The sequence below is a fragment of the Pollicipes pollicipes genome, unplaced genomic scaffold (genome assembly GCF_011947565.3).
Source record: "Pollicipes pollicipes isolate AB1234 unplaced genomic scaffold, Ppol_2.1 Scaffold_3087;HRSCAF=3621_pilon_pilon_pilon, whole genome shotgun sequence".
NCBI classification, from domain to species: Eukaryota; Metazoa; Arthropoda; class Thecostraca; order Pollicipedomorpha; family Pollicipedidae; genus Pollicipes; species Pollicipes pollicipes.
In genome coordinates this window covers 3,764,278-3,789,045 of record NW_023596225.1, presented here as the reverse complement: position 1 = coordinate 3,789,045, position 24,768 = coordinate 3,764,278, and the positions used below count along the sequence as shown (strand labels likewise).

The window sequence follows — 24,768 nt, the reverse complement described above, 5'->3', positions numbered from 1 at the left end:
GTTTCTCCACTCCCATACTTCCTTAGCAAAGGTCTTATGGAACCATTGTCTTTGATTGTGTTGGCATCGCAATCCATGGCGCTTACAGTATGGTGCAGCGTCGTTTCTCGTGGGTATCCTTACCGCTGTTGTTTTCTACAGAACACAAGTCTAAGATCGACCCCAGCGATCAGAGTGGGGCCAAGCCTGATAACGTAGAAGGCGTGCTCGAGCTGAAGGATGTGTACTTCAACTACCCAAGTCGACCAGACACGCAAGTCAGAATATGTATTTTGTCATCTGTCTTCATTTTCTGCTTCCTGTACATCGTTACATGCTTCGTGAACTCCATGTCATTGTCATCTTGCTTCCCGCAAGTTGGATGTAGAAGTGCGGCATTTCTGAAAACAGGCTTCGATGGAATGAACATGGGGTGCTGACGATGCGCTCTCGTGTTGTGCTGCACAGGTTCTGCGTGGCATGAGCTTCACCGTTCGACCGGGACAGACGGTGGCTCTAGTGGGCAGCTCTGGCTGCGGCAAGTCCACCTGTATTCAGCTGATACAGAGGTTTTATGACCCGCTGCAAGGACAGGTTTGTGGAAATTATAGGCGCAGACAACGGGTGGAAAAGGGGGAGGGCTCAGACGCGCTTTTTGATTTTTACCGTAGGTAGCGCCTGAAAGAAGTTAAAAATCAACATATTTAGTTTTCATTGAGTTCTTCTGTATTTTCATTCGTTTCAATACAATTTTTGACAACAAACATGATGATTCATGGACCAGGATGTTGTGAACAGTTGTTCGTCAATCAGCCATGTGATGCAACTGATAAGCAGTTTTCTCCAATCCACTGCTGAGAAATTTCCCTTCCAAAAAAAAAAACGACAAAAAATACAATAATTACGTTTGTCGCATTTGGTGGCACAACTGCGCGACTGCTCCGCAATGCCCCATATAGTTGGATGGGTTACGGATGGGTTAGCCTGTCTGTCTGAGCACTGCGGCCAGCCATATCCGAATGAGGAGCTCTTCCAACTATTTGAAGCGGTTGCTTGCTTTCGGACAGGTTTTGTTGGACGGACGGAGCTTGAGCGAGCTGAACGTCTCCTGGCTGAGGCGGCAGATCGGCGTCGTCTCCCAGGAGCCCGTTCTTTTCGGTACCACAATCGCCGAGAATATTCGATACGGCGCACTCCACTGCACCATGCGGGACATTGAGCAGGTGAACATGCTCAACTCTGCATGCACCAAACGAGGTGGAGTGAAGATGTTCACTAGATAAGAGAGCAGTTCAGAACCGAGGCATTTGCCATTACCGGCTTTGGTGCTACGCTATAAATGTGTTACCGTCGCCTGTTGCCATAACGATCGTCCTTGTGGTACGTTGTCAAGCGCAACGCCGGCCGTCGGCTGACGTCACTGTTGGGTCGCAGGCGGCGAAGGAGGCGAACGCCTTCGATTTTATCCAGGACCTGCCACAAAAGTTCGACACCATGGTGGGCCAGAAGGGAGCGCAGCTGAGCGGCGGTCAGAAGCAGCGGATCGCTATCGCTCGCGCCCTGGTCCGTAACCCGAAGGTGTTCCTGCTGGATGAGGCCACGTCGGCGTTGGACCTCCAAAGCGAGGCGCTCGTGCAGTCGGCCCTGGACCGGGTACGGTATAGTACATCCCCAATCACTCCATGCATAGTCGTTGCTAAATCAATTTCGTGGTGACAAAATCAAGTTGAATTGCACCTTATGGCTTATGCTTAATTTTGCTCAGGCACCAATAAGTGCGCGTTATTTTCGTAACTGTGAAAATGCGGAAGAGGCCACGACTTGCCTGGCGAAAAGGCGTAATACTGAAAACAAGGTTCGTAAAGGCTCGTGGTGGTAGACTACACTGTGTTAGTCACGAACAATGTTTTTCAGAAGGGGGAGAGGCTTACATTGGTACTGTGCTCTATGTGGTGCCGGAGACGTCTTGCGCTCTGTGATACAGTCACTCAGAATTTCCATTTCGTATGCAGTCTGTTGCTGGGCCGGTAAGAAAGCGACCAAAGAATCCCTTCATATTATTGTTCGTTTTTTCCCCTATGCAATACGGTGCAACCACGTAGGCCACGTATTAGAAGTGGGCTTAAGCTGTTTTAAGTTCACAAGCGCTCCGTTACTACATGAAACCGCCGCCAAGTGGTCACGTCGTCGCGGACAGACCGCACATACTTTGGTCCGGTTATTTGTGGGGACATTGCGGTCAGTTGTACTGTGTCCGTTTGCTCGACTCCAATATGCTTTGACCCAAGTGAACTCCGGTCTGCAACGTCGCCTGACAGGCGCTGGGACCGGGTGGCGACGGCTTGTTTCTGAGATGGATGGTGCCCCGCGTGGTCAGTGTAATGTGTATACACACATTCATATACATATGTATATATATATATATATATATATATATATATATATATATATATATATATATATATATATGCTGCCATGCATGGTGCACCGCTGGACAGGGCCGGCCGGCCTGTATCGCCGGTCTGCTGCGGACTGTAGATGTGCCGCTGACCATCTGCTGTCCGCGCAGGCGCGCTCCGGCCGGACCACCATCGTTGTGGCCCACCGCCTGTCAACGGTGAGGACGGCTGACCTCATCTGCACCCTGAAGGACGGCAAGGTAGCCGAGATGGGTTCCCACGAGCAGCTGATGCAGCAACAGGGCGTCTATTATAGTCTGGTTACCAGGCAGACCGGCATCAAAGCGGACGACGACGATGAGCAAGAAGACGAGGAGTTCGAGGAAACCGGTATGGAGAAGATTGTTTTGCGCAACTCTAATGTGTCTGTTATGAGTGCTGCGTATGGATCGGAGCTATGTAACCTTTCCGGGGCACATAGCTGCACGGGTAAGAACTTGTAGCGTGAATTACGTCATGGGTGAGGGATTGATTGATTTTTGATTCTTGATTCTTGATTTTTTGTGCGCGTCTTTACGTCTTAAAAGGAACATCACTCACAACAGGTTACAACCTTGCCAGTTTTAAGGCTAAAAAAAAACTCTGGGTTCCGAGCTTGACGCCCACGAACTTGGACAGACTATTTCGTGCAGACTATTTCAGGGTCATTAGGGTATGTATGATGAATGCCGCAGAAACGTTACGGGAATGCTGACGCCCCATTGGACATGTAGAAGGAGGGGCACTGCTAGTTACATGCTCTTGGGTAACCGTATAAAAAATGTGTTCAAGGCCGATGAAAACATTATCATTGAGTCATTCGTGTCTGCCGTACTTAAGCACCATTTCCGGCATCAACGGACTTCAGATTTTATCGTCAGGCTTTACCCTATAGCATACAGAAATTTGGGTAGTGGTGCGAGCTAGACGGGAATAAGACCAGGAATTGAATAAGCTTGAGGGTGACCCACCTTTTTGTACTTTTCACTTGCTGTTACCTCTGATGTGCACGAATTGATCAATAACACCAGTTTTCTTGAAAGTATTCTGAATAGCCTAGAGTTTCGATTTGAAGTAGTTGCCCTGCGGGAAAAATTTCACTTGACGCCCTGCTCATCATTATGAAAGTAATACATGTAATTTACCCCGCTTCTTCCAACGTGTGTTCTGTCGTGTTTGCAACACGCTAATGTGTCAAAAGGCTAAGTAATAAATGCGACAAATGCTTGAAAGTCAGTTTAGACAAAAATACATGCGAGCATGCAGGCACTATCCCGCGATTTCAACGAAACGTTGCAACATGGTCTTGATTTCTTCTCCATGGCGCGTACCACACTGACTTTTTTCGACGCGCACTTTGGCTTTGGGAATGGGAATACTACATGATCCATGTGACGCACCAGTTAAAACTTCAACCAATGTGCCCCTCAGTAACAAGCTCTTGTTCGCTGAGCCAATCACAGATGTTCTTTTATTTGCACCAGTAGAATTGTGCACGGTGGATGTCATGACGACGGTGGTGGTGACTGCAGGGAAGAAATGTAGTGCTGTTACAAAGCGTTGGCGGCGTAATTTGGACTCGAGAGCAATTCAAATTGATATCCTCATTGTCTTGCCGGTGCTCCAAGGGCACTACCCTGTGTTTTTATGAGACCTAACTAGTCCGTGGAGTATGTTTTTAAAATATGACCTCAAGGGTGGGACTCTCTTTAAGAACAGCACCATAGCAGAGCGTGCGAAAGCGAGTGCACAATATAAGACTACGGACAAGTATGCAATTATGAGAGCAGCCAAATTTCGCTCACGAGAAAGGACCAGAACACGCGTGCGCAGCGATATTTGGGCTCCGCAAAGAACGCACAGATTAATACGACACCTCTTGACAAGTCAAAGTACTGCAAGTGAGTCAGCCCGTCCACTACAGTAGCAATTTCGCACGTTCAGTTTGACAGCGACCCAAACGTCGTAAAAATGCTTTATAACACAATCAAACGATGTCGTCTTGAGGAGAATATTTATTCCGTGGTAAAATTATGTTGCCTAGAGTAACCTTTCGCGCTCAAAAACATACCAGTAGTTACAACCGAGCCTATGCCATTATATTTGATGCATTGTCTCAATATCTTCAAATGTAGGTCATTTCCTTAAATAGCCCACGCAATTCAGACCAAATAGCTGCAGTCTGTGATGTGTGGGACTTGCCTGTAATGTTGGAGAACTGCGAAGCCTGTGTTTTTCTAGGGGATGCGACGCACGTCGTCTCGACCCTTTTATGGAGCGCCAGCGACTGCCACGCCCATACTACCGTTCAGGGGGTCGTGACACAACAGCGATTAGAACCGAGAGTCCCCACGAAGGAGTCCGACGCTCTAGCCATTCGGCCTTTGCGCCCTCGCATGTGGTATTTTTTGGTTACCAACTGTATGGCCACTTACTACCTGGTGTGAGTCGGGCTGCGCACACCTGGTCCTGCCGTAATGCGGTGTCGGTGACTCACCGGCCGGTGTGTGTTGCCAGTGGGTGACCTGCAGTCGGCACGCCAGCCGTCCGCTGCCGGCCGCGTCAGGCTGCGGACCGTGTCGTCCTCGACATCGGACCACACAGACGGCGTCGCCGACAGTGTGGAGGCCAACGGAGCGGCGCAGGCCTTCCGTTCCGCCAGCGGCAAGGGCAGGCACGAGTCGCTCACTGCGGTACGTATACGCATGATGGTTTAAGTTTTTATAGAAACATGTTAATTGCATCGGGCACCATGCTGATCATATTGTGTCGGTTCGGAGTCCCACGAAAGTCCCCATAGTATCCTGAGATTTGTCCTGCCCATGCGTCATCGGCTTTTCAAATGCGTGACCAGCGCAACCGACAAAGCTTCGTCGTTTTACAGCTCCGAATGGCAAGATAGGGCAGAAGAGTTGAGCTTGCAGAACCAAACAGTCTGTTGTTACAGTTTTTAAGCTGACAGTGTTCGGTGCCGTGCAGCACGAGAGCAGTGTTGTTCCCGAACTCTGTGTCACGAGAGAGTCCGTGGTCAGTAGCTCATGCCACCACCACTGCAGTCGGTGTGTCTCTGACCGACACCGCGTGCCACCTCCGCAGCCGTCGGAGGACGAGGAGGACAAGCTGGCGCCTGTGTCCGGCTGGCGTATCCTGACCCTGAACTCCAAGGAGTGGCCGTTCCTGCTGCTAGGAGTGCTGGGCGCCGCCGTCATGGGCGCCGCCATTCCTGGATACGCCATATTGATGGGCATTGTGCTGGGAGTACGTGCAGAATGTTGGACAATGCGCCAGGCTTCAAACTATGGAACAGGGAAAAAAGCTGATCAGATAAGAAAAAAACTTAACAGATAACCTGGAAACCACATATTGTTCTCTTGTGAATGTCGGATGATATCTTGTACCCGTGTGGACGGGAGGCCAGCACGAGCTTGATAAATGTATACTCGCAGTCCATAACGGCTTGCGCATGAATCTAGTGATGCAAGTAGCGTCGTGGAATAAAACTAAACGGAGTTGTTTGGTTAAGAGGTGTTATCAGTCACTGTGTTTGAATGCGTTGCGAATTATTGAAAGAGAAAGCGGAAGGGGAGCTACATATAGCGCGGGAGGAAACAGCGCTGATCACAAGGCACCAACAACTGATGACGTCTTGGTATTTGTATTTTCGCAGAACCTGTCGCTGGGAGATCCGGAGGAAGCAATGGCCAACGCCCGGTCCTACTCACTTCTGTTCCTGTCAGCTGGAGTCGTCACCTTCCTCGCTTCTTTCACGGAGGTAATTGCGTGGGCAGGTAATGGTGAGAAAACGTCACGTCGACCCGAAGCCCGAGCCCCATTGCCCTTCCTGTTCTCAAAATGGTGGGGCTCGTTTGGTTTGGTTGCCGACTTCCTTGATTTAAACGCTGACACGCTGCGCGATTTCTTCCTGGTGAACCATACAGTTTAGGAAGATTATACAACAATTTATGTTGTTGATGTTGTCGTGTCTTATGATTGCGCAGGGTGTGAATATCTACTGTGGTGGTAAAAATGTTTTTAAACGTGTTTAAAGCTTCGAAACTTTGCAGATTCTCATGTTCGGCATAGCCGGGGAGCGGCTTACGACGCGCGTGCGGAAGCTGACATTCGCAGCTCTGCTGCGACAGGAGGTCTCATTCTATGATAATGCGAAGAATACAGTGGGAGCTCTGTGCGCCAGGCTATCTGGTGACGCCTCAAGCCTCCAGGGGGTGAGTGCATGAGGCTCCCTCACTATGTGCTCATTCTTGGGTCTTCTCCTTTTATACCAAAACCCTAGTCACCACAGATGTGCGGAAGTAAGGAGGGTTACCGCTGATGCCGTAATCTCAAACGAGCGTAGATGTCTTACGTGCACTGGGCCGTTGTCTCTGCCACTGGGACTGGACGTCGCAACACGGCGGCGGGACCCACATAAATATCAGCAGCCGCTTAATTCAACTAATGCGTGAAGTTGTACACCGCTTATCTGCCATTTTGGGCGGAACACATGGCGCTTGCATTTACGAACGGGAACGACACTCGATTTCAAGGTGAAATGAGTGGAAAAGATGCTGCCAGTTGTAATAAAGCCTTGTTATTTTGACGTATGGACCTAAAGGATATTTCTGTTAGCCTTGCTAACCTAAATAATGTGAGCACAAAGCAGGAGATGGGTAAAACATCAACCTTTTTTACTTGTATTGATTATGTTTTGCCATCATCCATTCATGAGGTAGGAATGTATCGATTAAACTGACATGGCAAGAGAGGATTTACAGACTACGTTATGGAACGTACATCCTGGGGCAAACAGGGCAAATGCAATATATTGCTTTCAAAGTGGTCCGCGGGCATTCCAATAAGATTTCTCCCGCAGGGGCGACTCCTTCAAACCGAAACTCTGAGCTATGCAGAAGGATCTCGAGTAAACTGGCATTACATATAATATGTACTAATATAACTTATAATATATACGTTTGTTTATATTATGGACGCGTCCGATTACGGAATCGGACGCATTTGATCTGATAAAACGTAAAAACTGCAAAAAGCTCACTTTAGCTCACTTCACATGCTCACTAATTATGTTGTAATGACTTCCCCCAGGCCACTGGCACCCGGCTGGGCAATATCACGCGGGCGTTATTCACTGTGCTGCTGGGTGCGGTGCTGGCGTTCGTGCTGAGCTGGAAGCTGGCGCTAGCCGCACTGCCCTTCGTGCCGCTCTGCTTAGTGGCCACGTACATGGAGGGTTACATCGAGCAGATGCATGGCAGCATGGACGAAGACCTGTTTAACCAGGAGAGCGGCAATCAGGTAACCAGTGGGTTTGTCAGCTTTGCCAGGTGACCAGGAACCTGGGAGGATACCCAGACCATTACGGCTCTGCCCCTGTGGCTTCTTGTACTGTGTGCCCCTTCAATTTGTCTTTCATTGACCTGAGTCCTTTGAGGGAACATATGCTGCTTTTTCATTACGAATGTTGAAATATTTCCGTCAAGTTGTGTTCAACGTACAAACACCTTATCAGACAGGTTACGTGCAAGCTTGTACGGTAGTGAAGTAGACAGCTTAGTCTAACTTACTATGCAACTTTCAGATCGCCGTAGAGGCGATCTCCAACATCCGCACTGTGGCCGGTTTAGGCTTGGAAGAGCTGGTTTCTGATCAGTACGCAGCGCTTCTGCGAACAACGCGCCGCAAGTACATCAAGAAGGCTTTCGTGAGAGGTAGCGGCTGATATAAAGGACGCGCCGACCCTTTGGTAGCTTGTAGAATTCTGGGCCTGGTTTCCCGTCGTTTTCATGCCTTTCACGTGACATGAATCTATGCAATTTTGATTTGCGCTGTATGGACACAGCTCACACAAACTTGGCGAGACCGACACGTGCTATTTCTCAACGACTCAAGAATCTAGAAATCAACGAAAATCGGCTTGTTCTCGGCTCATATGATTACACAATTTAATTCAACAATGCGTGAGCTCGTGTTTTTGCTTTGTGAAACTAATCCAACTTAATTTTTCCCCACCCATTTTCGCCAGTTTCAACTGAATCGATTCCCATGCGAAGCATGGCTGGGACTGTTATCTGCGTCATGCGGCTTTCATCCTGCCTCAGTCGCGCCAAAAAGGAACAAACAAGCAAAGAAACAAACCAAACAGAAACAGGGCATTGCAAAGCGCTTCTTTGTCTTCTCTGCTCTGTCTTAATTTAAAATCGCATTGAATTGCGACGGCCTTTTTTGGCTGAGAACAAACCAAGCACGTACCTGGGGACTAAGCGGCGCCCTGAGCCGCACGTGTTTGGTATTGCTCTGTCGTACTTCGGACCATCGTTCCGGACACTTCAAAGCCGTGTATGACCAACATTCACTCAAACGCATGTTGCAACGCTTCCCTCCAGGTCCCCTTCATAAGACGTGCCTTGAAGCCACATGGTCTGATGTTCTGAAATCCGAACTGTTGCCGTTTGAGCGCATGCCATATATTGCCAGATATGGCCGTAAATTGTCGGAGAAAAATGTAAGTTTTGATCCAGCTGAATAGCCAGTGCCATGGGCGATGCATCAGCGCACACGACGCTCCAAACCACTCGTTCTGTGACATGTAGCTACTAAGACGAATACAATGTAAGTGTAAGTGTAAGCTGGGTATAAGTGTGTGTCAACATCAACACAAGGTTTACAACCATAGTGACTTCGATGGGCTGCATGTGCAATAATTAACTAAAACCGTCATTCTCCTTATGTTTGGTCGATAGCAGTGTGCTGCATGCGTCGCGATTGTGAGCAAATTGCTGAACCATCCATCTACTGCTTTTGTTGCTTTACTTGTCATCACATTCTTTCTTAGAGGTAGCCGCGTTGCTGTCATCGATTGCGCGACGGGAAAGTTTGCTATCGACGGCGTCATTAGAGCCCGTTGTATTTCAGGTCTGGTGTACGGCGCGGCCCAGAGCGTGCCTACGCTGGCGTACGCGGCTGTCTTCGGCGTAGCCAAGCCCCTGATCCTCGATGGGACCCTGCCGTACGCCAGCCTGTTCATGTGAGTCCTGTTAGTTCCTGCTTCATAATTGTACGGACATGCATGTGAAGTGAGAAGCGGTCGGTGCAATGGCATCTTGTGTTTTTTCAGTCACATTTTGTGATGTATATGTGTGGAAAAGCCAAATGAATATTACCGTGGGACTGGCGATTGGAAACATGGCAAATACTAGTGCAGGCAGCAATTTATTTCAATACGTGTCAAAAAAATCTCACCGCGGTGGTGACTTCAGGGAGGGGGCTTTCACGATTCAGCGCCACACAATTATCCGCTCATGACCTCCTTTGTCCATTTGATTCTCGCTTGACTAACTCCTTTCGACCACCAAGGGCCACGTTCTCAGCTGGCGCTATGGCAACTGGCACTGCATGGTCACTTCACTCGTTATCACCCCATGATTGGTTGCTTACGGGACCACGTGCGCCGCACAACCGTTTGTAAGAAAATACATTTAGTCGTTCCTTGTGTCCTATAATCAAAACCTCACACCGGACGCAGGGTCAGCGAGAGCCTCATCTACGGCACGATGGTGGTGGGATCGGTGGTCGCCTTCTCACCCGACTTCAGCAAGGCGTTCGGCGCCGCCAAGCGCATCTTCGCCCTGCTGGAGAGGAAGCCGGCCATCGACAGCTCGCTCGCTGGCGGAGTCACTTTGGTAATGATCTGGTGTTTTGCTCCGCAGCGGTGGGGAGGAATTTGCTGCCATGGGAAGGTGATTTGAGCTGTGCTCTTAGTTGTGGAATGTTATAAGGTTGGGAAAATATTGACATTCAATGGATATTGTGATGCGTAAATCAGTACGCCAATATTCGGGATCACTCGAACTTCCCCCGAAAAGACAGGTACAAAAGCATTCACCATTTTTGGATTACATTGCTGTTAATTTTGGCGTTCCTATAGCTGAAGGGTTACGACAGGGTACTAACTGTCCATTGGTACCAGGTCGTCTCCCAGAAAGAACGGCACTATAGATCTGGTGTGCCACTGATGCACTGGGCTGTTGTATCGTGGAAATATTGCAGTGGTAAGGCTGCAACGCGTGCAATATGAAATATTGCATTGCATACAGCAGGAAAATGCGGTAATTCCTTAGGCATGTATTGAATGAAAGTAATACCTTTTACCGGGCACAGGTACTTAGGCTATTTAAGTATGCATGCTAGAAATGCATGTCAGGAATGCATAAAGGATGCATGTTAGGCTGAGTTCAGATATTTTATGGTGAATATCATCCACCTTTATTATGCGAAGAGGTACTGAGAGGTTAGCAAACGAGCATTGGCTATATTTTCAATCCTCAACGCTTCAAGTTGTGCCCATGGGCACGAGTGAAAACGGCCTAGGACAAATATGTTTGCAGAACAAGACACTTGATGAAGAAAATGTTCCCAATCTTTGCAAGCACTGAGAATAAAGATATGCCAAAATAATAATTTATCTAAGCATTATACCAGGAGACCCCGGGTAAACGAGATAATCCGGCAAACGTATAATTATCACAAGTGAAAACATCTTAGCAAAATAATTTTATTTTCAAAACGAGCACGTTGGTCCAGAAAATGTTCCGAATCGATGCAGACTGCTCCAAAACAAAACGTTGAAATAAGTAATTATACGAGCTTGTACATCCTAGCACCCGATAAGCAGGCCTGCACTAGAGATGTATGGGGTGTTGAGATGTGGGAGCTCGGATAATGTATTATTTTGGTAATCTTCTAGTGGTGGTGTTTGCAAAGATTTGAAGCTTTTTTATAAATCATCTTATCCCATGTTTAAATTCAATGCGATTCTAGAAATGCAGTAGGTGTGCAATTGTTTACTAAAACTTCACATTCCACGAAATGTGTGTCGGCCTGCGAACAGATCCAGCGAGGTGCAAATGTTACAGTGGTAAATGTTTTTAGAGTTGTGCGTAAGCATCATGTCCTTTTTTAAAGTGGCTCAAGGAATTGCGGACTGCATTACACTTAAAGTGTGTTGAGACTGGCAGTAAACAATTCAACATTTTTCATAGGGGCACGACTGCTAAAAATGCTTCGGACTGGCCGGTGTCGAACACACGGCCTTTATATTATGGACCCAGCACGCTCACGACTTTGCCACTGAGATCCGGCGGCGTGCTCTAAAGCCGAAAAATTCGCGGCGTTACGCCGCATGAAACCAGCCAAAAACCTCCAGCTTCCCCACAAAAAGAACAGCCTTTGAATCGACGCAAGGCAATAAAGCAATCTTTGTTGTACCGGTTTCATCGAAACTGGCAAGATCTAATTCTGTCCACAGTTCCGTGGAAAGCAGACCTTTAACACGTGAGCGCTATGGGCTAGAACAAATTCGTCCTGCAAAGGTTCTGCTGCCAGCATACTTCGGTGGTACCGATTTTTCTTAACCTTTTTCAGCTGCGACCAAGAACGCAGCCTGAAACCTCGATTGATTGATAACGTCGTTCATCCAGTACCCACCTCGTCGTACACTGAAGGTCGATACTGGCAGCATAAAAACCCGTGAGCTAATTATTAGAGAAACCTGGAGCTTAGGCCAGTCTTGTCTTTATACAAATGGACTGATTCCCTGTGCTGGCCTTCGACAACGAGCTTTCCTCCTGACCGCCATCCTACTTAAGTCCGTTTGCCGCGTCCTCGACGAGCCTGTTTTCCAATGAACCATCAACCTACCTTTGTGGGGGAGGGCCGCCTCGATCTCGCTGGCCGCTGCCACGCTGATCTTCGCTCGCTCCCTGCAGACCGAATCCCGGCTGAGGGTTTGTGGGGGAGGGCCGCCTCGATCTCGCTCGCCGCTGCCATGCTGATCTTCGTCCGCTCCCTGCCGACCGAATCCCGGCTGAGAGTTTGTGGGGGAGGGCCGCTTCGATCTCGCTCGCCCCTGCCGCACCGATCTTCGTCCGGCTGAGGGCACGTCTGGTCGGGCAATTCCCAAAGCCTTGCGCAGTTGCAGTCATGACGTGGAGTATCTCCGCAGGAAAGCTCCGTTCTGTCAGTCGCCGCGGACAGCTCTCTGTCACTGAGTGTAGTGGTTACACATGTGTATGTCGGATGGAGCTTAAACAATACAGCGGGTTATGTTACGCCAGGCGATATTTGCGCCATGTTTTGAGGACTAAAGCTGTCTATCCTCTGTCTGACCTCTAAATATTAATAGTTCTCTCAAACAAGCTATGCGCCTCGCAGGGCTATGTGCGCAACCTCACGATTGCCGTGACGTCTGCGGTGTGCAAATCTACATCTCCGAAAAATTAACTTTGTCCGTTCCGGTAGCTCGGTGGTTTGAGCACTTGTTGTCGGCACCGTCCACCCGTGCCGGGCTTGTTCAGGGTGGTACTGGCCCCTTACTGACTTGGCCTACGGCCGGCGAGCCCCAGCCCCGTTGGCGCCCCAAATCATGCAATAATAATTGTATAACGTGAGGTCTGATCGCACAGTCACCCGTTTGAAAGGTTTGAACCAAACCTACGAACACGAAAACAATATTTAAATAATGACTGTCACTCTCGCGTATGCATTGCCACCAATCAGTGCAAAACGAAACTAGCAATGGTTATCGGAACAATGTGTTGTACACCTTTTGTGTTTAATTATTTTACTCGGTCTTGCTTAGTGGGGGTTGATTTTGCCCACCTTCTCTGCCTGGCCATTGTATTCGGTATTGCTTGACAGGGCTTTCGCCGCTTGAGTATCGTATCAGCGTATAAAGGTGTGGCGTTAGCGTGGGTTTTCAGATTGCGGGAGATTGGAGCAGGTGCACTTATGATCGCTTGTGCACACGTGGCGGGTGGGCACAGGTATTATATTGGACAGGACAGGGTTTCTCAGGCTCATGTCATTTGCGTCAATGATCGTCTGACAACAAAGCCTTTCTCTTCAGCCGAAGGTTACTGGAACGATAGGCCTGCATCGCGTCAGGTTCCGTTACCCGACGCGTCCGGAGGCGACCGTTCTGAGTGACCTCAGTTTGGAGATCAGTCCAGGTCAGCAGGTGGCTCTGGTCGGCTCTTCCGGCTGTGGCAAGTCCACCTGTATCCAGCTGCTGGAGAGGTTCTACGACCCTGAAGGAGGCGATGTGGTGAGATGCGCAGGAGAAGATACAGGGCCAAAGTCCCTCGTTCATTCTGAGGGATAGGGAAGTGGACCATTTTTGGACCAGTGACTTGCCGTGTCCATGCTGCGACAGGCCTGTTCCGTCAAAGGGAATAAGGCTAAAGCCCTGTATGCCCGATGCCCCGGACAGGTCTCTGCCGGTCGTGGGTCCCAGCCGTATCCAGTTGTCTGACTCGATGAGATCACTTGAGTAGTGCGACAATGTTCCGCCACAATAACGTCCGTCGCTGCCGGCGTCAAACTCTGTGTCGTGGCCCGCAGACAGTGGACGGCCAGAGCGTGTCTGCTCTTAACCTGAGCTGGCTCCGCTCCAACATCGGTATCGTCTCGCAAGAGCCCGTGCTGTTCGACAAGACCATCCGCGAAAACATAGCGTACGGCGACAACAGGTCAGTGTTCCTTCCTGTGAACCGGTGCAGATGGGATGCTGCTGTGTTTTGCTAACCTGTAACAAAGCCTGTTTCTACGGCACTTGTTGATGGTGTATCACACGATCTAGGTGATCGGGCATTACTCAGGTTTGTTTTGTTGACGGACGTTTTCCAAACACCATCGTGTCATACACAAGTATCTAGCTCATTTTGCCCAAATTGAAAGGTTTTGGAACCCCCAAAATACCTGTTTTTACTATCGATACTATTCGTTCCCAATAAAAACTGTACACTTCAGTCACTGTATGCATCAGTTATTTAAAGTGGCGATGGTGTCAATTGGCTGGTGAAAAATGAGGATGGTTTTAAGATTATTTAGCCTTTACGGTACGCCAGTGGCGACGGCGTCCCAGATAGTATCGTCCAGATACCATAACTTCAACCGAGTGTCTGACCCGTATCTCCCACATGAAAATACAAGGTGTTGCCGAGCTTTTTTGTCACCGAAGATTGAAATGGTCCCGTAACCTGTCCATATTCAACCGTAATCTCAATTTTTCATCTCCCCCTCAACACCCCGAACAACCTTCCGGGTATTCTAGATTTCTGAGACGCAGTTTAGATGTACATTTGCTTTTCACCTTGAGGAGCACACTCACAGGTGGTATTTTCGGCCACCTCGCTACAAATTTTCCTGAACCCTGAGACAGATGACTACCGCGATTGTAAATAACGTAATGACCTTCCGCTGCCGCCGGAGGATTTATTCCGGTGACTCACTTTGAGCCGTCTGTCACATGATCCTCGGAATATCTGATTGTCGGGTGCGCCACCCATAGCTATCCTCATCGTTGTCCCGTGGTCTTCGCAAGAGAACGCTTTGTGTATGCATTAATTGGACACTACAAGAAAATGTTTCGCGTGCATGATAGTCCACTTCGGTACGTGCAACCGCATACAATTTTACGCTACCGTAATATTGCATGATGTGCTGCTTAGCAGCTCATGGAGTTTTGCGAATCCGTTAGTCTGCTTCTCCAGACCATGTTTTGTCTTTCCGTGTGACCCGACATCGTCCTTACGCTGCTGCAGCCGGGAGGTGCCGATGGAGGAGATCATAGCGGCCGCCCGGGACGCCAACATACATAGCTTCGTGGCCAGCCTTCCCGCCGGCTACGAGACGCAGCTGGGCAGCAGCAGCAGCACACAGCTCAGTGGCGGCCAGAAGCAGCGCATCGCCATTGCGCGCGCCCTCGTTCGGCGACCGGCCATACTACTGCTCGACGAAGCGACATCTGCGCTTGACGCGGAGAGTGAGAAGTGTGTGCAGGAGGCGTTAGAGCGCGCGGCCAGCGGTCGAACGTGCCTGGTGATAGCCCACAGGCTGTCGACAATTCAGGACGCTGACAAAATAGCTGTGATTCACCACGGGAGGGTGGTGGAGCAGGGAACGCACCAGGAGCTCTTGTCGAAAAAGGGCATGTATTATAAGCTGTACAAGACGATGGCGTAGTTTTGTGATGTGCATATGTGTCGCTTCCGTTTCCATGGCCAGCCGACCCCTCTGCACAACACGCTGGACGTCCAGGCCTGTGTGGTATCTGTTATCAGCGAGTGCGGTGCGCTGCTGCAGTGTGTGGGTGGGCTGATCAGCGACCGAGGACCTCGGCCGGAGGTCGCGAGCACCGCCAGCGGGCTCTGCCGGATGATGCTCATCTTCGAGTTTTTCTTTGGTTTGCGGCTGACCCATCTGCTCCTGAACCTTACCACACCGGTCATGCCATCGGTTCAAGCATGTACCCGGTCTGCGTCCGCTAACGTTGACTCGTTGGCACTGCGCGAGGGGTCGTGCTGTCGCGGCACGAGGCATTCTCGCGGTTCTAGGAGCGCGTGACGTGGGATGCCGCGCGCCTGGACGTCGAACCGGCGGAGCTCAGGCGGGACAGGCGGCGCGACGTCGCGACGTCTGGGCGACGTGTCCGAGCCACATCACCATGTGGGTCATGAGGGTGACTACAGGCAAGTGTATGTGGAAGCTATGGACTGCCTCACCGGTGAGGTTCGTGGTCGGTATAAGTCCGACGAGCTGATGCTGGCCACGGCCGAGCGCGCTCTCCTGACATCAGGCGCTAGCCGGAGCGGCCCAGTTCCACGACTTGGACGAGCACCGGCTTCGAAGTCAGGTGGAAATGCTGGCGAACGTAGCGCGAACGGGATGCACTCGTCGGGTTTTTAGATGATCCTGCAGGCCTGCTGCAGGAGCCACTGCTGGGAGAAGTCCTGACAGTCGCTCCCATTCTTCTCTGTCCCATCCTGACGACCCCTGTGACCACTCGCTCAGCTGAACGGATGTTCAGCCTGGTCAGCTAAGCGGGCATTCAGCCTGTGCAGATGGGTGGGCGTTCAGCCTGATCAGCCGAGCGGACGCCCAGCCTGCTCAGCTGAGCGGACGTTCAGCCTGGTCAGCTAAGCGGACAGTCAGCCTGTTCAGGTAGGCGGACGTTCAGCCTGCTCTGACGCGTGAAGCGCTGGCTTCGTTACACCTTCAGCGATGAGCAGCTCAACCGCGCTGCTGTATTGGCCGTTCATCCAGACCTGCTGGATTCGCTGGACCTCAGTGCCGAGGTTAAACTGTTCGCGGTGCGGTCAAGCCTGCATGTGAGCATGTTCGGTCGTTGGTGATGGTATTTGCTAGACTACAACCGGGTCACGGTGAGGTGAGGTGAGGTGAGGTGAGGTGAGGTGAGGTGAGGTGAGGTGAGGTGAGGTGAGGGGGGGGGGGCTAGGATTGCTTGTAGTGCGGGATGTACTGCCTTCATTCCTCCAGGTATTCACTCTTGAGCATTGTAGGCGCGCTGCTGTGGTCTGCGTGCCGTGCGTCGGATTTTCCAGTCGGACGGCACGTCCTGATGTGTTCCTATCTCTGGGGTCTAACTTGGTACCTGCATTCCTTTCGTAGCATTACAAGTGCATGACTGTTGTGCACGCGCTTCGTATAGGATTTCCTATGATGCAAAACACCTTGTGATGGAGTGATGTTTTGTTATTCAGTGTGGGAGTCGCTAGTCCCACCCTTCTTGTGATATTGCAGTTGCGCTGAATGGTGCGTACACTGTGGTTCACGTTCTGGGGTGCAGCAGGTATTGCACAGAGGAGATTTTTATATCCTTATATCGGTCAGCGTTCTGCATATGTGGACATGTTTAAACGGTTTGAACTCATTTTATGGTTTTGTTGCTTTCCATATGTTTGTTTTTCCTCGCCGACGCTGACAGTTATTTTGTTCCCAAATCGAGAATACAATTTGTGGCCAATCAGTCTCTGGCAAAACATTTGAGCACCATGCACTCAACCAGTTCATCGGTGATCCTTCGTGAACATGGGAGGAAGGAACACAGTTTGGTTGATACTTCACGTCAGAATATCTCCTTTCATTTGTTTTAGTTGTGCTGCCACTTGACCTGGCGAACACTGTAAATTCTGTGTCAATACGGGCCAATATACAGTGCTAATATTCAACACCTAGATCCTTCGAAATGAAGTGATCGCGTACCATATATCTCTTCTGTGGTTAAAATTGTATTGAAGTTGTACACTGTCGATGACAATCAGTCGTTCATTACGCTTATTTTATTGCGCGATTTGTTATAACACAAGCTACTTAAGGAGAACGTTTCACATTCGAAGATTTTGAGACGAGCATCAGATATGGTGGAACAAGCTTACTCTAACTATTGGTATACTGAAAAGTGGAAAAACTTCTGTGGACAACACAACTTCCCATTTTAGTAAATATGACCCTCAATGCGTCATTATAAGATGACGTCATCGTGCCTTGCGCAACGCTTATTGTGAGCCATTTGATGGCCCTTATATCTGAAAATCGTGGTCAAGCCAGATAAGACTGCACAATTATATTATTATTAGCCTTGATCGCCGCACGACCAATGGAACGTCACGCTTTGAATGACGTCAGCATAATGCCATGGATGCTTATGTGACCTTGGAAGGAAAAGTGTCCCGAAATAGTCCGCAAACTCTACGGGCTTGCAGCTCAAAACTGAAAGGGTTTAGGTTTTAGGAACGGCAGGGCTATGAACTGCACCGAATGATCTTAAAGATTGCTACTTCAGCTCACTCGATATAAATGTAGGATATTCAAATTCATGCAGAATCGACGCAAAGGTAAGGAGCTAAATCAAAGTCCTTATCATACGTCAGAGTGCGAAACGACATAATATATCTCCGTGAAGTTGGCGATTTATTCGGCGATTTATTCAGCGTCTAGCTCCGATTTCTCTGAAGAAGATCTTAAGGTGAATAACGACACGAAAACATAAAAAATGATCTTTATTTTACAATATTATGTGACCTTCGAGGTCAAAAGCTTGGTCAAAGGACGGGGAACTTGATATCACCCAAAAATACGCACCGATTCGCAAACTCCGAACATCAAAATATTCACAAGCGTGAAAGCTAGCGTCCGTAGTAAAGTTCTGAACTCTCAAGGTCACCATTCAATGTCAGGCGGGCGCAAGGAACAAAGCACTCAATACCACCCAAAAGTTACTCACCGATTTTAAACTTAAAAAACATCCAAATATTCACAAGTTAGAGAGCTAGGTCCGTCAAAACGTCGCCACCTCTCAAGGTCATCTTTCCCCACCAAACTCACGCTCAATGGACGGGGAACACTATATCACCCAAAAACCACCGGCCCATTTTAAAGGAACAAAAATTAGAATATTCCCGGCAGAAAGAACAAGCGTCCATCGAAATGTCCGGACCTTTCAAGGTGACCCTTCAAGGTCAAACGTGAGCCCAAATGACAGGGAATTCAATATCAGCCAAAAATTACCGGCTGATTCGAAACTTGCAAACATCAGAATATTAACCACAAAAATACCGCCTGTCAAAAAGTCATGACCTCTCAAGGTCATCCTTCAACGTCAAACTCAGGCTCAAAAACGGACGGGGAACGGGGAACTCCATGTGACCTCAAAATTACCGGCCGATTTTAAGTTTGCAAATATATGAATATTTAACAAAGAAAGAACTAGCGTCCGTCAAAATGTCTTGACCTCTCAAGGTAATCCTCCAAGGTCAAATTCAGGCTTAAGTGACGGGGAACTCAATATCACCTCAAATTAACGGCCGACTTTAAGCTTGCAAATACCAAAATATTCAACACAGGAAGAACTAGCGTCCGTCAGAAAGTCATGACCTCTCAAGGCCACCCTCCAAGATCAAACTCAGGCTCGAAGGACTGGGAATTCTATATAGCCTTAAACTACCGGCCAATTTTAAAACTTCCAGGACCGGAATATTCGCTACAGCAAGGACCAGTGTTCGTCAAAAAGTCCTGACCTCTCAAGGGTACCCTTCAAGGTCAAACGCGGGCTGAAAGGACGGTTACCAGTTTGACGGACGCTAGTTCTTTCTGTGGTAAATTTTCTGACGTTTGCAAGTTTAAAATCAGTCTTTAATTTTGGGGTGATGATCTATCCGCGGATGATCTATGAAACAATTCGCTCGGCGCACCAGCCGCGTGCGGCTCTGTATTCCAGACTCCCGAACAACCCACCGATCCGAGCTGAGCACCCGACCCCGGTTGTAATCAAGCACTCCGCCGCGTAAGTGGCGACACCTCTTGGTTGCGACTGCTGGCAGTCAACCTATGTACATATCACCTCCTCCATCGTAAGATTAATGAGTCCGAGAATAACACACAACTGACAGCGCGTCCGACCATCCGACATGGCGATATAACATTGCTGATAACGAGCGGGCACCACACGCCCGCGACCCTACCGGTCCAGGGCCGCAAAGGGAGAGCATGGTCGCACTTCTCTGTCAGGAGAGCCGGGGCCCGACCGCTTCACTGTGACCGCCGTCGGCGACAGAGGACACTCCGAAGCGGGAACTGCCATCCCACTATCGACCAACGGGCTGCCCGGCGACCGAGCCCGCAGGTGATCAACGTGTCGCCGGAAGCAGCGGCCGTCCGGCAGCCGGACGGCACACTGACGGCCCGATACCGCCACCACCACCGCTGGCTGCCAGGGCCGCTGGTCGACCGCAGACACGTACACCGGGTCGCCAGTCTCGAACTGCCGCACCGCGGTCGAGTGCCGGTTGTTCGTCAGTGTTTGACCCTCTTGTTTGGTGCGGACACGTTTGAGCAGGGCGGAGTCTGGCCGCAGCCGGGACAGGTGAGTGGTCAGCGGGCGGCCGTGGAGCAGCTCCGCGGGCGACACGCCCGTAGTCGAGTGAGGAGTGGTCCGTTACTGCAACAGGACCCGACTCAGGCGCGTCTGCAGCGACCCAGCACTCTGCTTCTTCAGACCAGTTTTGATCACTTTGACCGCACTCTCGCCCTGACCATTGGACTTCGGATGTAGAGGAGGGGAGATCATGTTGCACGCCATATCGGTGAGAAAGCGACGGAGCTTACCACCGGTGAACACTGCCGCGTTATCGCTCACCACCACACGCGGCACACCATGCTCTGAGAAGGCTATCCGCAACCGTTCAATCGTCGCCTCTGCTGTAGACGCCGTCGTGGGATACGCCGATATCCACTTTGAGTAGGCGTCCACGATGATCAGAATCATCGCTCCATCGACCGGTCCCGCATAGTCCATGTGCAGACGGTCCCACGGTGCCTCCGGGTACGGCCATGGGCTCTCCGCCACCGGGGAGGCCTGGGGCCGGTTCAGCTGACAGGCCTGACAGCTCCTCACGGTCGACTCGATGGCTGCGTCCATGCCGGGCCACCAAACGTGCGCGCGTGCCTTTTACTTTATTGCCACGACGCCAGGGTGTCCTTGGTGCAGGAGCGAGAGCATCGCCTTCCGCAGAGCAGAGAGCACCACAGTGCGGTTTCCCCAGAGAAGGTTGTCATTTTGAACGCTGAGTTCGAGACGGCGCTGGTAGAATGACTCCATCCCATCAGCTGCCGGCACCGTCCAGCAGCCGTCCATGGCTGCTTGATAAGCACGTGGCAAGACTGGGTCACGGCTCGTGCACCGGCGGACCTGACCGGCACGAATCAGCTGGTCCATTGACTCCAGGAGACAGACGATGCCTCCGGGATCCGGAACGCTGGCCGGGCAGACAGCCAGTGGCAGGCGGCTCAGTCCATCGCTGTTTGCCTGCCGAGCTGAGGGGGCGTACACCGGCTTATACTGGTACGCCTGCAGTACGAGACGCCACCTGGCTACTCTGGTCGATACCATGAGAGGTAGCGGCTTGTCACTGCTAAGGAGGCCCAGGAGAGGCTTATGGTCCGTTTGTATGGTGAAATGCCGGCCGCACACGAACTGGTGAAATATTTTTCACTCCGAAGACCACCGCCAGCCCTTCTCTATCCAACTGGCTGTAGTTGACCTTCGCGGCCGCCAGGCTCCGCGATGCATACCCCATCGGGCGTTCCATTCCCGAACCGTCGATCACTGACAGTACAGCTCCGAGCCCGTGCGGGCTAGCGTCCACAGACAGTATGAGCTGCAGGTTCACGTCGTAGTGTGCGAGGCACGGCGCTTGCACCAACAGCTGTTTGGTGCGCGCGAATACCGCGCTCTCCGCCTGTCCCCAGCTCCACCGCTGGTCTGCCTTCAGCAGCCGATAGAACGGCGCCGCCACGGCGGCCAGGCTGTCCATGAACTTGGAATAGTACATGAGCTGTCCGAGATATGCCTTCAGCTGCTTGACGTCAGCAGGCTGTGGCGCCTCCACGATTGCCCGCACTTTTGCGGCTGTGGGATGGATGCTGTTGCAGTCGACCCTGTAGCCCAAGTATTCTACTTCTTTAGACATCCACTCACACTTGCTCGGATTCAGCCGCAGACCAGCATCTAAGAGGCGCTTCAGCACCGCTTCGACATCGTGGCCGTGCTCTTCATCGTTCCGGCCCGTGGTGCACACGTCATCCAGGAAGACAGCAACGTGTGACAGGCCGGCCAGCAGCTGCTCCATCACGCGCTGGAACGCCGCCGGGGCTGACCAGATGCCGCACACGAGCCGAGTGGCGGCCATGAGGCCCCGATGGGTGTTCATCACGGTGTAGCGCTGACTCGCCTCATCTAGAGGCACCAGCAGATATGCCTCTTTGAGGTCCTGTCTTGTAAACTTCTGACCTCCTGACAGCTTTGTTAGGAGCTCATCGATTCTCGGTAGTGGATATTGCTCCACTCGGGAGGCTTTGTTAACCGTCAGGTCGTAGCTCCCACACAGTCTTACTGAGCTTTTGTCTCTTTTCAGAACGCTGACCGCGGGCGCCGCCCAATCTGAGGTCTTCACCGGTCGTAGAATGCCCCGCTCGACCTGCTTATCCAGTTCCGCATTTACGAGCGGCAGCAGAGCCAGGGGCACGGGCCAAGGCTTGTAAAACTTCGGTGTGACCGATGGGGCAATGTCGTCCAAATCCAGACTGACCGTTTGCGTGCAGGCACCTCCGTCGTCCTGGAACAGCGCGCTGTATTGCTGCTGCAGGTCGGTCAGCGGCGACACCATACTGAAGATGCTTTCCCATGGCAGCCGCAGCTGTGCAGCCAGTCGCGGCCGAGGAGTGGCGCCCGTCGCCGTGGACCACGAGCAGGGTCAGCGTGGTCTGCTGCGCGCCACACTTCACGCGCGCTGTCAGTCGGCCGCGCACCAGCACCGCACCTCCCGTGTATGTGGTCAGTGACTCCCGGCCCGACTCCAGCGGAACACTCTCCAACTCCGTCCGCCACATGACCTCGCTGATGATCGTCCGACTTGTCCCTGCGTGGACTTCAAGCACCAGCGGCTTCCCGTTGACCTCCGCTGTCGTCTTGTACGGAGGAGCACGGTTCGGAGTCACTGTGCTGCTCACATGTAACGTGCTATTTTCTCCGTCCGATTCCGCGCTGTCCGCCAGTGCGGTATACACCGCTCCGCACACATTCCGAAGATGTCCTACTTTTCCACACCCATAGCAGGTGGCCCGCCCGTATAGACATTCCGGAGCTAAGTGACCGCGGCGACCACAGCGTACGCATGCTGCTCCACCAGCGGATCTGCCTGGCAGGCTGCCAAAGCTCGCCGGCCCAGCCGCCGCCGGCCTTGCCGTAGTTGCCGCCGCCGGCCGGAATGGGGGGGGGGGGGGGGGGTTCTGGCCCGAAAGCAGCCAGAAACTGTTCAAACCGCTCCAGATACTCTCCAAAGCCCGAGTCACTGTCACTGTATTCACCGATATCCCCAATCAGTGATAAAGCCTCGTCGCCAGTTGATTTATCCGTGGATGATCAATGAAACAATTAGCTCGGAGCACTATCCGCGTGCGCCTCTGTGTTGCAGACTCCCGAACAACCCACCGATCTAAGCTGAGTACCCGACCACGGTTGTAATCAAGCACTCCGCCGCGCAAGTGGCGACACCTCTTGGCTGCGACTGCTAACAGTCAACCTATACATATATTTCATGTAATATTGAGTTCCCCGTCCTTTGAGCCCGCGTTTGGCCTTCAAGAGTGACTTTGAGAAATCAGGACTTTTTGACGGACGCTAGTTTTTGCGCTTGCAAATGTTTAAACGCTTGCAAGTTGAAAATCGGCCAATAATTTTTGGGCAATATCGAGTTCCCCGTCCTTTGAGCCCACGTTTGACCTTGAAAGGTCACCTTAACAGCTCAGGACTTTGTGACGGACGCCAGCTCTCTTTGCGTTGATTATTCTGATGCTTAAGTTTGAAATCGGCCGGTACTTTTTGAGTGATATGTAGTTCCCCATCCTTTGAGCCTGAGTTTGACCATGAAAGATGACCTTGAGCGGTCAGGACTTTTAACGACCGCTAGCTCTTGAACTTGTGGATATTTTGATGCTTTCAAGTTTAAAATCGGGCGGTAACTTTTGGGTGATATTCAGTTCCCGTGCTTCCAGTCCGCGTTTGACCTTGAAGGTTGACCTTGAAAGGTCAGGACTTTTTGACGTCCGCTAGCTGTTGGGCTTGTAAATATGTTGATGCTTGCGGTTTTCAAATCGGTCGGTAATTTTTGGGTAATATGGAGTTTCCCGTCCTTTGACTCAGCTTTAGACCTCGAAGGTCACACCATATTGCAAAAGAAATGTCATTTTCAATGTTCTCGTGGCATGATTAACCTTGAAACTTTTAATTAAAGAAGTCGGAGCTCTTCGTTGAATACATCACCGAAAAATCGCTTACTTCACGAACATATAGAATCTACCACTGCCTAAACGAAAAGGACTCGCCGACCCCTTTGGCTGTCTGCCGAGCAGAACACCTCGTAACCACATGATCCAGCCGCTGAACGTGGTCGCGAAGCTTTTCCATGGCACTCGCGTGCACACTTTGTAGTGTGACATTTTAATGCAATTTCAGACCACGTTTTTTCCCATCCCACTTGTTATGTGGTACATGACTGATTGTATGCGTTTCCTGATTGACAATGTTGGCACTGTTGCATTAATCAGGAAATCTAGCCGGGGGCAGAGAAGATTATTGCCGACGTGGATCGCGCATCATTATAACTCCACGACAGATCCATGTGCACGCCTGTGGCTTACCAGTCGAGCAATGAGCTTCTGCACCAACAGTTCTTAAGCCTTGCTAGCTTTTTTGCGCGTCAAGGTATGGGGGGAGGAAGTGTGAAAAATGGAAAGTGCGGGAACCATGGAGGCTGTAAAGAATGTGTGAGTGAGCAAAAAACAGTCATCGAAATCCCAGACGTTGTCTACGCTTATCCTTGGCGACTGCACGACGCTTCTTCTCTCAATCAGTTAAGGATATCGGCACCCATGGACAGTGTAACTACACCCCTGCTTTACAAAAATAGCGCATTTAGAA

General features: G+C 50.8%; 1 protein-coding gene across 1 annotated transcript in view; it reads left to right on the top strand.

The window, feature by feature from the left end:
• The window catches only part of LOC119114896 (ATP-dependent translocase ABCB1), a 37,014-nt gene extending 20,353 nt beyond the window's left edge, over positions 1-16,661 (top strand). The window contains exons 10-25 of the mRNA XM_037238953.1: positions 142-257; positions 448-573; positions 1,047-1,202; positions 1,414-1,632; positions 2,549-2,768; positions 4,935-5,110; positions 5,514-5,675; positions 6,085-6,189; positions 6,482-6,643; positions 7,521-7,730; positions 8,014-8,143; positions 9,348-9,459; positions 9,958-10,114; positions 13,339-13,536; positions 13,833-13,960; positions 15,035-16,661. Of these exons, the coding sequence (XP_037094848.1) occupies positions 142-257; positions 448-573; positions 1,047-1,202; positions 1,414-1,632; positions 2,549-2,768; positions 4,935-5,110; positions 5,514-5,675; positions 6,085-6,189; positions 6,482-6,643; positions 7,521-7,730; positions 8,014-8,143; positions 9,348-9,459; positions 9,958-10,114; positions 13,339-13,536; positions 13,833-13,960; positions 15,035-15,455 (2,798 nt within the window). The 3' untranslated portion in view covers positions 15,456-16,661. The remainder of the gene's footprint in view (positions 1-141; positions 258-447; positions 574-1,046; positions 1,203-1,413; positions 1,633-2,548; positions 2,769-4,934; positions 5,111-5,513; positions 5,676-6,084; positions 6,190-6,481; positions 6,644-7,520; positions 7,731-8,013; positions 8,144-9,347; positions 9,460-9,957; positions 10,115-13,338; positions 13,537-13,832; positions 13,961-15,034) is intronic.
• Positions 16,662-24,768: the final 8,107 nt, after the last annotated feature.